General features: G+C 40.9%; 1 protein-coding gene across 2 annotated transcripts in view; it reads left to right on the top strand.

Moving 5' to 3' along the window:
• The first annotated feature begins 3168 nt into the window (after positions 1–3168).
• Positions 3169–14323, top strand: part of map2k5 (mitogen-activated protein kinase kinase 5) — a 55058-nt gene continuing 43903 nt past the window's right edge. The window contains exons 1-8 of one of the 2 annotated variants that reach the window (XM_034576473.1): positions 3169–3694; positions 3952–4000; positions 5018–5085; positions 8345–8414; positions 9169–9209; positions 10715–10782; positions 10896–10944; positions 13014–13078. In XM_034576473.1, coding sequence (XP_034432364.1) covers positions 3563–3694; positions 3952–4000; positions 5018–5085; positions 8345–8414; positions 9169–9209; positions 10715–10782; positions 10896–10944; positions 13014–13078 — 542 coding nt within the window. In that variant the 5' untranslated portion in view covers positions 3169–3562. The remainder of the gene's footprint in view (positions 3695–3951; positions 4001–5017; positions 5086–8344; positions 8415–9168; positions 9210–10714; positions 10783–10895; positions 10945–13013; positions 13079–14323) is intronic. The other variant, XM_034576465.1, reaches the window with a different exon arrangement.

The raw sequence follows: 14323 nt of genomic DNA, 5'->3' as shown, positions 1-14323 counted from the left end.
CAGTCAATATCTGCAGGAGCGGTCGATGCTTAACCAGCAGACAAATAGTATTTCAAGATCTTCTATATCAGCATTACGGTGACAGAAGACGGCACTGACTTTGGGTCATTAATCAATAAACACAAGCCAAGCAATACATTTGACAAAGACTAATGAAATAATAATCATCATCATCGGTGTAGGAGGAGGAAGACAAAGCAAACACACGCTGCACTAAAAACAGCCATAAATAACAATAAAACCACAGTAAATATTGGTCAATCTTGCCGGACAATTAAGTTGCTGTCTTGTTTACTCGCCTTCCCCTCTTTGCTTAGAAAGTTAAATAAGTGTGCCTCATATATTTAGAGTCAAACTGAGCTCACTTTGTGCTAAGCAGCTTGTCAATAGCTAGAAAAGAGGCACAGGGCAAAAGAGGAGGTCTGATAAAATGGCTTTTAATTACCAGACAGTGAATGCTGGCCTTCCTTCCCCACTTTCTCCTCCCAGCTAAGTCAGGAGTTTGATTTCTGATAATGTGGATTGCTGACTGGGCTTCATCCACGTTGGCCCTAAAGCAGAAGGACCTAGCGTCAAGTCCTGGGAGAGCGTGTTTGACAAAGTGCCATATAGATCCTGTGTTTTTCATCAGAGGGCAGTGCTAGTGGAAGCATTAATCAGAGCACTTGATAGCCTGGCTTTGTTTTCCCTCTTTACTCTCCTGTTACAATTAGGCAAAGTAATAATTTCAGGCATTACATGGAAATCAATGGGTCTTTAACCCGGCTGATGGTACAGGTGTAAATGATGAGACAATTCAGCCGCAGCTCGATGCTGTGAACTCCTAACCTCTGTCAATATGTGTGTGGATGGCTGGATGGATGGACAAACAGACGGATGGATGAATAGATGGATGGACGGACGGACAGATGGACCAATGGAGGGAGGGATGGATGGATGGATAGATGGACGCACAAAAAGACGGCTGGATGGATGGATGGACAACCAGACATGATGGACAGACGGACGGACGGACGGATAGATGGATAGATGGATAGACAAACAGATGGATGGATGGATGGATGGACAAACAGACGGATGGATGGATGGATGAATAGATGGATGGACAAACAGACGGATGGATGGATAGTTGGACAAACAGACAGATGGATGGATGAATAGATGGATGGACAAACAGACGGATGGATGGATAGTTGGACAAACAGACAGATGGATGGATAGTTGGACAAACAGACAGATGGATGGATGAATAGATGGATGGACGGTAGGATGGATGGGTAGATGGACGGACAGATGGATGGATGTAGGAACGGATGGATGGACGGACGGATGAACAAACAGGCGGTGTGTGTACATGACAGGTAGGTAGGTAGATGGATAGATCTGTGAGCAGAGTCCTGTAAATTAACAGAAAAAGAGACTTCACTTGGCTCAGGGATCAATTTCTTGTTGTTGGAAGAGCAATCAGAGCTCGTTGGTGAGCAGCAGGCGCAGAGACTGATGTCGCTCCTTAATCATAAGGCCGTAAACGGTTTTAAGTGTTTTACAATCAATTATATCCAAATGACTCATGCCGTGTGAAAACCTTTAAGTACTAATGCTGTGTTAATGCAGAGTGAAAGAGCGAGAAAAGTCTTTGAATACTTGAAAAGCCGCAGTCATGAGGGAACACATCTGAAAAGAGTTATGCTGAGGTGAATTGTCCGCACAGAAGAGAAACCTTGTCCATTTTTCCTCTCTTCAGCTGTATGTTTCTGTGTAAGTGAGGAGCATTCACATGACGTCCAGGTATTGATTGAACATTTAGAAAAGGAATCTAAGGTCATCTGTTCTAATCTATGGTGATGTATTGAAATAAAATGTACCCTCCCATTATACCTTCAGAAAGCTATTGTCAATAATATACTCTCTTATCTGACTGGGTCTCACATCAGTCATGTACAGCCAAAGCAATCCAAGGTGATAACAACCTCTTTTTATGTAGCGTTCAATAATTCAATTTCAGCATAAAAAGGTGTGTTACTAAGTTGTACATAGTGTGTCACCAAGTGTCGCCTTCAAGCCCTTTTTTTTGCAAGGTTTTTCATCCCAACACAAAAGCATATTCATAACTGCGATATCTTGGTTTCGGTGAAAAATGACAAAGTCACAATTCATGTTTTTTAAAATATTTCTAATCACTTTATTCACAATACATTCATATTCCAACAAGTTGAATTAAAATAAAAAGCAGTTTAAACCAAATTTCGGTTATTAAATTTGATAGCGTATTTGTAGTCGAACAAAGTCAAGCAAAGCATTTTCAGGAAACCTGAGCCATTTCTCCCTTTTGTCGGGGAAGCAGATGGGCAGACTGCCATTATTGATTTTATATAGACATTTAGCACATGCAAAAATATGAGAAAAAGTTCACTCAAGAGCAGATTTGAATATGTCATAATCTCTGCAATGTCACAAACACAACATTTGCATGTCAGGCCTCTTACTGAAAAGACAGGCTGGACGACTTGGTCAGAGATGAACAATATTTAATAATTAGTCATATTAGTTATCAGGATAAATGTCACAATATTAACTTGAGTTAAAAGACGGATTTCTTCTCCTGAGTGAAGGCTGTGGTTTAAGTTTGCTGAGCCTGTATAAAGTGGGTGTCTGTGTATATCAATGGGTTTTGTAGGGTAAACAAATACTGTGGTTTGTCTTTCCTTTGCCTCACACAGAAGAGTAGCAGCAGCAACTGGCTGAAACCAACTATTGAACCGAGGCTGAAAGATCAATTCCTTCAAAAGTGGCAGAGTGAGCTCAGAAGCATGTCCTCATGTGATGTCTAGCTTTAATTCAGACAAGAGATCGAACTGGAAAAAAATATTTGTTGTGTGAAAACCCAAAGTACAGGCAGGCTATGTGTAACTTCAGAGTGAATACCACCAGAATCCAGAAGGTGAGGGGAAGATATAAATGTAAGAATGTATTAGTCATGGTCTGAGTCACATTAAATACATAAATAAATAAATGCAGTAAAATAAACACTTGATAAACAGGAAAACATTTTACAAATCTGAGGTAGATTGATTATGTGTTATACCTCCTCACTGAGCTTGTACAGTGCTTATGATGATAATTAAATAGCGATGATTATTGATATTGTTTTATTGACCAGAGCTACTTGAAAGTAAAAGTTACGCAGGTGGCAGTGTTTTGTTTTGAAAGGCTCTGAGCGGATGTTGATTCGGGTAGCGCTGCGGCTTCCTCAATTAGCTTCATGGCTAAAAACCCCCAAGATAACACAGTGTCAAACTTAGCCTCGGACAGCTAACAAACTAACGGTTAAAGTTGAATCTCCCCCGCGGGTCTGTGGTGGTCGTGGCCCGGGTGGACACCGAGCTGAGCGGGGAACGGTCGCTTTTTAAAAATCCCCCCGCATCTCTTCAACACAAGTGTCGGGGGGGGGGGGAAAGGGGGGCAGGATGCTAGCAGCTGTCGCTAGCGAGCCTCTGCAGGAAATGAGCCGGTTAAGCTAGCTGAGGCTAACTGTTATCATGAGGCTCGATTCCTCCTCTTTATGCTCGTGCCGGATTTGAACAACCTCTCCGCGATGGACACCGAGGCGATAGTGATCCGGATAAAGACCCCGGCCGGAGACATGGACTCATCCGTGGACTGTCCATCTCTGCTGAACTTCAACGACCTGCTGGTGAGACATGCTAGCTGTGTCCATGTCTGTGTCAGAAGTTCACACTTTAAGAAAACAGCTGTGCAGTGACATCACACACACACAGTTTGGATTTGACAGTTTTTCTGACTAAACATGTCTGAGCCCCACTTTTATAAAGGAAGGAACAACACTGTGACCCACTTTGAATATTGATATCCAGGAATATAAGCCAGTATGAGTGTGTTCCTGAGCCCCCACAGTGTTCAACTCTGTTCCTCTTCTGTCATAAATCACAGGTCGCCATCAGAGATGTCATGCCTGAAGCTACTGTCACAGCCTTTGAATGTAAGTGTCTGTGTAACACTGTGTAATTCACCTTGAAGAATGTCGAGGCCCCTTCACTATACTGTGTTCAACTGCTGAAACTATTAATCAATCAGTTCGGTCAGCAATCATCAAGATAAATGTCACATTATTATTATTTATTTTACGTCTAAAGATTTACTTTTACTCCCGAGTTAAGGTTTATGGTCTTAAACTCTTCTCTGTGAGATATAGTCAACTTTTTTTTGTGAAATGATGCCAAATATCTTCAGTTATCTTCCTCTTAGTGTGACCAGTTTCTGTTTTCTACCATTGAAAACTGGATACTTTGGTTTTTGGACTGAATGTTGAGGGAAACATAACATTTGAAAACATTACACTCCTTTGTAGTTGTGACAAACATATTTATATGTTTTATATTTATTTCTTTTTGTTAGTTTTAGCTCTACTCCTGACATTCAGTTACCACTCTGAGTTTTGAATTAGTTTATACCACAAAAACGTTGTCCTATATTTTATCAATTATGTTATAACTACTCTATCGCAGCCCTTGATTTATAATTTTAAAAAAGATGCTTAAAAATGATGCATTTCATTCAAAGTATAGCACATTAAAGTATTATGGACTGTTAAATATAATAATAATAACAGTGCATTTTGACTGATAAAAGTAAGCAGCATTAATGTTAACTAACTTGTAGTGATGATTATCAGGTTTAGTGATTGTCAAAAAGTTGGAGGGTAAAATCTGTGGGTTATTAGTAATTTGTACTTGGTTTTTGGATAATTCACAAAAGTAACTGGTTTGAATTTCAATCTTGGAATAAAAATCAAGTAAAACACTTCTTATTAGTGCTAAAAATGTTTTTCTCTTTCTTTGTTAATCATCTTAGTTGACTAATTTGTTTAGGAGAGATTTTTGAACTCTCACGTGAGGAATGTGTTTTGGTCGGATGTGGTATTATGGCTGTTTATGGTTCAATATTTTATTATTTTTGTAAGGTTTACAAACAATTTAAAAAACGTCTTTGTTTTCAGATGAAGACGAGGTGGGAGACAGAATCACTGTGAGAAGTGATGAAGAACTCAAGGCCATGTTGTCATATGTAAGTCTATAAATACATTTTTTCAAATCATAATTATAAATACACTTAGAAATAGCTCATATTTTTAGCCTATTGAATTATTTCAACAAATTTGTTTGACCAGACATAATAGAAATATTCTGTTGTGACTTGCAAACTTTTTTTTTTCAACTTTTTGGTCTTCCATTTTGAGAAAATGCAGCCACACCATTAACTTATTTGCATTTAGGAACACGGCAACATTCAGTAAATGACGATTTAGTTAGTAGCAGTATCTAGTCTCTAGAGTACAAAGTTTTAAAAACTGTGACAGACGAACGATAGTCGGTCCCTCCCATCACACAACGACTCTTCAGTTCACTAGTTGACCAGTTCATTTTTAACCTAAGGTAAAAATGAGCTTAGTGGTAGATTTCAGTAACTCACATTCAAACACACATACTTCTACCATCAGCTCAGCTCCCCAACCTCGTGCCATTTCATATCCCACCAATACTTACTGTTCATGCCACGGACAGTAAGAGTAATGGCTTGTAATGGGTTTCTCTACGAGGTACACTGAAAGCTAAATGAGCTGTCAATTTTTATTATTTATTATTCAGTACTTAAAGTTTTGCCTCATTAAAGCGCGGCCCCCCTGGGCTGCAGAATTGTTCAAAATCTACTTTCATCTGTGGATGTCTTTTACCCCCCATCAGCTCACAATGATGCCATTAGAGCCATAGGCACAATTTACACTCCTTGTTTTTTTGTCCATTTTTGTCATGCATTCACTTGTGGTTGCTTTTTAATCATTAAGTAGCATAGGGTAGCAGGGTGATTAAGCTAGAAGAGACAGCTGTTTTGCCACTGAGCGCCGTGAAACGGGGATGGAGAAAGCATTGACCTCAGCCACAGTTTTATCATTCACAAATCTTGCCGAAAGGTTTTGAGCTCCTGTCGTGAATCTGCCTTGTTGTGCTTTGTCTCCTGTCTGAGTGGGAGTCGTTTTAGAGAAAATCCCAACACTGATGTAATAATTAAGTTTCAGGAGTCTCGTGTCCTGGGTGTTTTGGTTGTAGCACCACTATCTTGATGGTGCCAGCCATTATCTTCAGTAATCAGTACCTATATATGTACATGTATTTGGCAGAACAGACATTAGTAACTGTTGTTTTTTTAAATACATAATGGCAGCTTATTGTTCCAATGCTTCCTCATTCTTTAAACAGATGATGTCACATGTTTTAACAAGATAATGATATATTACCTTTACCCAACTCCACCCAGCACAGGTATTTAGCATCCACAACACTGCACTGCTTCGTCCACAGATTTCAAATCCATCCTTTCAATGAATTTCCCGTAATGGTTTTCTACTTCTCACGGGACAACCTTGTGTACAAAAAAGCTGCTGATCACCTTGAAAATACTGGGCTCACTAAAATATAATTTACACGGCACATATTTTAAATGTTTTATGTAAGCATTATGCATTTCAGCAGTCATTTACTGAGGATTTCTTCCCTATTTGTGGTTGTTTGCTGCGTTTGCCATTTGGCCTCCGTAGAGACCCCGGTGGATTTTTGCCTTGGTGTTATTAATTCCAGGTGAGCAGACAGCCATTATGTGAAATTAATAGGAATTAGGGGAAACCCGCATGTTAGGTGAAAGGTGGGATATTTCATTAGAGTCGGCCATGACGGTTGATATGTGCCAACGTGTGTTTGTAAATGTTTTTGTACATGTGATAACTGGTTAAAATACTGGTTATAAGCAGACTTTTAAATATGCTGTCTCTACACCCTTGCTTTAACATTGCCTATAGTGAAAATTCACGCTCCTCATTTCAGAGCAAAATTAATGCTCAAATTCAGCACTTAATTACCACCAGTCTGCAGAGGACATTTATTGTGGAAAGTATGCCCCCTCACTGAGAACATTGATTGCTACATGCTCCTGTGAGACCCACTGGTCTTCGAGGCATCTCTAATCATTGTTCGACACCTTGAAAGACAGACGCCACTGTTCAAAGTTAAAGACTGGCCTGTGTCAGCCGCTAAAAAAAACACGTGACCTCATGCGCTCCTCGCTCAGCTCCTCCTGGAGGTAGTGGCACTTACTCCCATTTCCCCCTTAGTCTGCTAATGATGATGAGGCCCGCTCTCCGCTCTCGTTCTCCCACTTGTCCCTTAAGGCTGAGCGATGGTATTTGGGATCGGACGCTGTTTAGTTATTGGCCAACAATGGAGAATGTCTTTTAATAACACAACTACTACAGATTAGGTGGTAATTGCAGTCATAATCAATAAGCTAGCTGAGCGGAAAATTAAAGGTACGTGAAGGCCCCCCCCCCCCCCTTCAAACACAAACAACACGTTTTTTGGTATCGGGCCCATTGTTCAGATGTGGCCTAGTGAGAACGCTGGAGGGCGAAAGCAGAGGGCTAGGAGCGAGGAGGGATCTGACAGTGATAAATAGGCCTTTTAATAACAGCTGTGCCACTTGGGTAGCCATTCTGATCCGTTCCCATCCAAGCTGGGCCCATCGTCTCCCCCCCCCCCCCTCTCTCCCTCCATCCCTCCCCCACCATGAGAGAGCAAATTTACATTTCTCCGTGATGACTTAGTAGTTCATACTGGATAGTAATCGAAACACAATGAAAACATGTAAGTGTGGACTACATAAAGACTCCTTAAGTGTCCAACTGTGTCTTAGTAAGGTCTTGATGCTTCAAAAAAAGGCAACGCTAGCAAAACACACACACACACACACACACACACACACACACACACACACACACACACACACACACACACACACACACATGCATGCACACGCTCTCAGTTTAACAGATGGTTTGGTTAACTGAAACATCAATTATTGCATTGCCTTGGCAAGCGTCTGAGAGGCTCCAGAGTGTGTGTGTGCACGTGTTAGTCCTGTAGGATGTGAGTGTTTGGTGAGCTGTTGACCTGCAGGAGAAAAGGGTTAATGCTACACTCCTTCTGAACAAGCCCACAGGGCATTGGTCCTCATCGGCAACAGATTTCAGCACAGCATGCCCACGTTTTTGGGAACACTGTGGATAAATTCTGACGTCATTTAAATAAGCGTGTTTTGTGTGGGAGTGCAGAACACACTACAAAATCACAAAAGCTTTGTTTCATCTGCTTTATGTTGTCTTATTTGATTTGTGTATTTTTTTACTCAGATTTTAAGTCAATCTTTATTTGAATTCCAGTACAATCACTTCAAGCTCTCGTGTATTCACACTATATGACTTTCTTTTCCCCTTTAGTACTTCAACACAATGAATGAACAACGCATGAACGGACTGCTGCCGGACCCTCTCCAGATTTTTCCAAGAGGTACACGGTGACATGTGACAGTTTATCATGGACTGGAAAATGCTGAAAGGCTCAAAGCATGTGTGCAATTAATTTGTTTACAATTAATCACAAGTAGAATTTAAATATATAAAAAATATTCAGATTTCCCCTGTCAGAAACCGTAACACTGAAATTAGGCTAAATCACTCGTGCTGTGTTTCAAACAATAAGAAATTGGGAGCATTTGGTGGCTAGAAATAACAATGCAGCCTCTGGACAACATTAAAATTCAGTGGCTCATTCTGTTATTGTGTTGACTGTCATTTCTTTTGCTCCAAGGACATTGAAACTGCGAGCTCTTGTTCAGAACAAGCGCACATTTCTGACATTTGTGGTTTCTTCCTGAGCTGGTTTTCACTATGAGGGATTTTGCAATACATACATATGTATATTCATATAGTTTTTCTATAATCACATAATCACTAACAGGCCCCAAGGGCAAAGCGATAAAACGTTTTATCGTCTCTCTATCTGTTCCACTCAATATCTGGCTCCCCTCTCCGTCTCTCCGTCTCTCGTCTCCCTAACTCTGAGATTCTGTTTTTACTTCCCCACCTACCAGCAGTCGTCTCAAGAGCCCAACATTTCAATCACTCTCGTCTACACCTAATTTCGGAGTAACCCTCATTTCATTTCATCTTTTTTCTTTTCTTTATAAAGAACTGATTCCTTTTCAGCACATTTGTAAATGGTCCAGTGATGTGTTCTACAATCTAGTCAATTACTGTTTCAGCCGGCAAGACTCCAGGGATCCGGAACATACATGGCCTGAAGGTACGTATCTCAATAATTGTTTCAGCTGCCTTACACGGAGAACAAGGGAAGGGGAGGGAGGGAAGTTGAGGCAAATGGATTGGTAATGCTGTGTTCCACTTATTGAAATGTCAATTGAAGTCAAGGCTCTCCTTTTCTCTCGCTCATTCTCTTGCTCCCCTCGTCTATGTTCATGTGTGGTCTCTCTCTTCGTCCGTCTCCATGTATTTGTGTTTTTTTTTGTTTTTTTAAAACACTGGGACAGTCATTTAAGAGCAAGGTGATATTCTGAAATCCCAATTCCCCTCCAGAGTATTATGATCCTCTCATTCCATATAAAAAGGAAGAACATCAGCTTTGGTTAGAGCAGAGCCTAAGTCGGGCAGTAAGAAGATGTCATCGTTCAACCATGAAATTGTCATTACAAGCCCCCTCTCCCATTTACAAATGGCCCTCCACAGACCTTCCCTTTTTATGTTGGGCATATGTTGCTATTGAAACTCATTGCTAATTACCATGGGTTAAATGACTTGACACCTCCTCTGTCTCTCCAGATGATCCATATTATATCCATCTCCATTTCAGTAATAAAATTACCCCACCCGAGCCCCAATACTGAGAGTGCTTTATTTAATGTATCCTCTGAGGAGCTTTGGTAACAACTACTCATCTGTGTCAGTGTTTTTTCTTCTTTTTTTTATAAGGTCAAAGGTCTGTTTTGAGGAGATGATATTTCCCTAAAACCTTTAGTCAGTTGGTAATCTTTCCCCTCTCCTCTCCCGTTTTAATATAAAAGTAATTGGCTAAGGAGAGTCTTGTGCACTGTTTAAATTAGGTCTTCCTGGGCACTAATTAAAGAGAGAATCCCTGTGCTTTAGCAGACCCAGCACAGCGGCCTTTTGACCTCAATTAAATGAGTTATTTTTAGTATAGGGGCCTATCTCTCCCTTTGTGTTCGATATCTGGGTTGAGCAGAAGTCTTTGGAGTAAACATAGATGCAGATGAATCGATGTAAAGACACGTCCCCAGTGATGTGTTACATTTTTAATGCACCAACTTTATTTTTCGCCTGCCTGTGCAAAATTGTTTTGCCTGTATCACTCCCCTGTAATGTCTTCTCTCTCTCCTCCTCTCCTCCCTGCTGTCTGTCATCCTTTCCCCTCCTCTACGCGGTTGCCCCTTTCTTTCTTCTTTGCATGCCTCCATTCTCTCTACACGAAAGCCAATTAAGCTCCCGGCTGAACCGAGAGCCTGTGTTTTGTTCTTGTTCATCAGGAGGTCTGGCCATATGTCTGTCTGTCTGCTTGTCTGTCTTTTGGCCTTGACCACTGTGTGTGTGTGTGTGTGTGTGTGTGTGTGTGTGTGTGTGTGTGTGTGTGTGTGTGTGTGTGTGTGTGTGTGTGTGTGTGTGTGTGTGTGTGTGTGTGTGTGTGTGTGTGTGTGTGTGTGTGTGTGTGTGTGTGTGTGTGTGTGTGTGTGTGTGTGTGTCCTTTTCACGTTTGTGTCTGTGTTTGATCATCCTCAGGTTAATACAAGACCCAACCCAGCCAATGACTGCACTCATGCAGTCCCAGACTCCATGACTAACAACAGGTGAGTGTTACTGGGGTATGATGAGAATGTTACTCTCTGTAATAAACTAAAATAAGTAGATAGATATCTGTGAGACGTATGTCAGTGAAACTGTGCTGTATTCCTTCCTGCAGCTTAAAAAAATCATCTGCTGAGCTGAAGAGGATTTTGACAAATGGGCAGGTGAGGCCGTGTTTTGTTTTAAGAAGAATTTGACAATCGCTATCTCTCGACACAGGCTCTTACACCTAATTTACACTCACCAGAGTACACTCTCATTGCATGTGATACAGAGTGTTTCTCTGATTATTGTGGCACACAGGAGGCACAGGGTCTGTGGGTTGTTAGGATCACATCTACTACAGTCATCTGTCTCTCTCTCTCTTACAAAAACACACTCTCTCTCACTCTCTCCTACACACACACACATGCACACACACACGCACACACACAGTGGCTAGCATGTCAAGGAGACAATTAAGCCCATGGCCTCTCAGGTTTCAGCTGTAACACAGTGAACTAATAGAGCTGTTCTCTCTCTTCTCCTCCATCCCCTCATCCATCTCTTCTCATTCTCTTCACCTCTGTCCTCTCACCGTGTTATCAAATCAGTTGAGGTGAACTGGGAAGGAAATGTGTGTGTGTGTGTTGTGTGTGTGTGCATTCTGACATGTATGTTGTGACGTCTCCCTCCTTCTCCCTGTCCAACATATTTAGCAGTCCCACAGTGGTATCATATGAGTACAAATAGGTATCAGTTCACACAAACTGGTTCATTGACAGGGCACCTGCAACCTTAGTAAGTGTCACACACACAAATGGTCCTCACCCATTTTAAATATAGGGCTCCAATGCATCATGAACTGGGCCAGTAATCAACTGGAGAACTACTCACTGGACATTGTAAACTCTGGCAATTTTAGATGCAATAAACCCTAAAATGTTTTCTATATTACATATATAAAATCTAAAGATTTTTTAGGACATTATTTTTATGCTAAATGAAAGGATATAAACAATATTGTAATTTCAATCGCTTTTCAATTTATATACATATAAAACAAAAAGTGGAACAGATATATTTAGACATACTTGTCAATGTTTTGTTTTTTTTATTTAATTATTTATTTTGTACTTCTTTACTACTTTCTCTGGAAGCTCAATTAGTTTGGAGTGTGTAGTAAATTGTTTTTTTACAACTCAATGGTAGAGTCTGTCCTGAACCTTTGACTCTATCATCTGGTTTGTTGATCTCATATCGGGGACGAGAATAAGCTGGGTTAGGGTTGGACACATCATTCAGGTTCCATGTAAGATCATTGGCTTAAGTTACCTGACCTGTCTCTCACCTTTGGTATTAGAGCCCTCAGGCAGAAGATACACATTACCAAGGTCAAAGTCCAAATGGTTGAAAAATAATTTTGTAACTCAGGCCATCAACTATTATATTGTAATGATGACCTAGTTGATTAGACATTTCCTGTTCACTCCTGATGACTGATGAGGATCTTATTTTTGGTTTTATTAATGGTCGTTATTTGATATATTCATGTATTTAGTTATTTTAATGTTTTTCTTTCTTGTGCCCGTGTTTCCTGTGAGTTTTAGTTTTTTTTGCCTGGCTGCAAAACAAATTTCCCCTCGAGGAACAATAAAGTTGAAGTTGAAAGTATCATAAGATAATTTCAGTGCTCAGGAACATTTTGACTGGTAATTTCCAAAGGGAAGAGAGGAGGAAACTTTAGCTCCAATCAGTCACGTTAGCTCAGGCGGCATTATATCTCCTTCCTCTGACACTTTTTATCAAAGAATGACGTGGAATGGCGACAGCAAACAAATCGTCATTAAACTCCACATCAGTCACTCCCCCCCACTCCCCCAAGCACGATGTCCTTTTATAAAGTGGACAGCAAATGTTGTATTGATCCCTTCTTCTGCTCCCGCTGTCCCTGTGTTTTCTCTCCATATGTTGCTGAACTTGGAGTGACCTGAATGCTTGTCTTGTTTATAGCCTCCAGTGACAGTGTAGTCCCCCCCTCTCTGTCTCTGTTTCACTCTCTCTCTTTGTGTAGTTACACATCCACTGGTTAACATCTAAGAAACATTATTGTGTGTGTGTGTGTGTGTGTGTGTGTGTGTGTGTGTGTGTGTGTGTGTGTGTGTGTGTGTGTGTGTGTGTGTGTGTGTGTGTGTGTGTGTGTGTGTGTGTGTGTGTGTGTGTGTGTGTGTGTGTGTGTGTGTGTGTTTTGCAGATAAATGCCCAAGATATCAACTATCAAGAGCAGCTCGGCCATGGGAATGGAGGCACAGTTTACAAGTAAGTGGATCTGGAACAAAAGTCTCTGTCAGTGTCCAGTTTAAAAAGATGAGTGTGACTTTTCATATTTCTTCTGCTCAGTTCTTATGAGAAAATAACACATTAGAGATACCGGATCGGCTCTGACAACATCCGAATCCGCATGTATGCTTGACTCATCCGCCCTCGAAGGAATTATTTTCTCCAATTTAGAGACTCACTCCCACATGAACATTCCACTCTACTGGTGATAATGTGGTAACATATTAAGAAGGCTGGTTTGAATCAAATTCACATTTATTTTACTCGTGGCGACAACTTGTAAAGAGCTTTACTGTGCACATTTGATTCATCCTTCAGAAGGATAAGAGTAATAAAACGATGTCTGGTTATCCCGCCCCTAACACACCCAGTACATCCCAATCTCTCCTGGTTTTCAGATGCTCCAGGTGCATCCTGTCACCAGAAAACCAAAAGCCCACAGACACGTGCATTGGACATTTAACTGCACTTTGCACGGTTCACCTTGGCACAGAAAAAAAAATAGGACCCTATGTTTTCATTGACCAGTAATTGCAATCTGCACAAAAAGTTAGACTGTGTCGCCTCAAATGAACACTCTCGATTCTCTTTCTTTGTCTTGAACATTTTAGAGAAAGTAATTTTACAGATTAATGATGTACGATGCCTATTTAACCCACCCGAACCCATCCACTATTAATCTGAAATATAAATGTTCACCTCCCTACCCACCACAGAAACGCAGGTATAACTGCAATCTGCGCATCACTAACACACATCACTCTGCAATAGACTTCAGTGAGGGATTCTCTCCTCTTCCCATCTCTCCCTCTGTTTCATCATCTGTCCATTTATCTCTGTGTTTGGTGGGACATCTATTAGCCTGGTTTGTGTCTCTACCTTCATTTATTTATTCTGGTTTGAAGGTTGCAAACGTATATGATATTGATTTTGGGCTGTAAGGTATGACAGCAGTTGACTTAATCGGTCTGTAGCGCAGCACTTTGCCTCTCTGACCAGACAAATGTATGACTGCCCTGCTAACGTGATGACAAGGTTGGCATTTTGTGCTGCTTCTTTTATCTTTCTTCTCCGCACCTTGTGTTTCCTGCTTCCCATCAATCCTCAGCTATTGAGCCCTTTTATTGAGATTGAAGTATTGATCACTGCTCAGACTAACCTTGACTTGACAGGGGTCTGCCTCACACAGTCCTGAACAAACACAGTAAATTTCCTCCTCAGCAA

This window comes from Hippoglossus hippoglossus, chromosome 3 (genome assembly GCF_009819705.1).
Source record: "Hippoglossus hippoglossus isolate fHipHip1 chromosome 3, fHipHip1.pri, whole genome shotgun sequence".
Classification (NCBI taxonomy): Eukaryota; Metazoa; Chordata; class Actinopteri; order Pleuronectiformes; family Pleuronectidae; genus Hippoglossus; species Hippoglossus hippoglossus.
The sequence above is the reverse complement of the archived record's forward strand: the minus strand, read 5'-3'. Positions and strand labels throughout refer to the sequence as shown.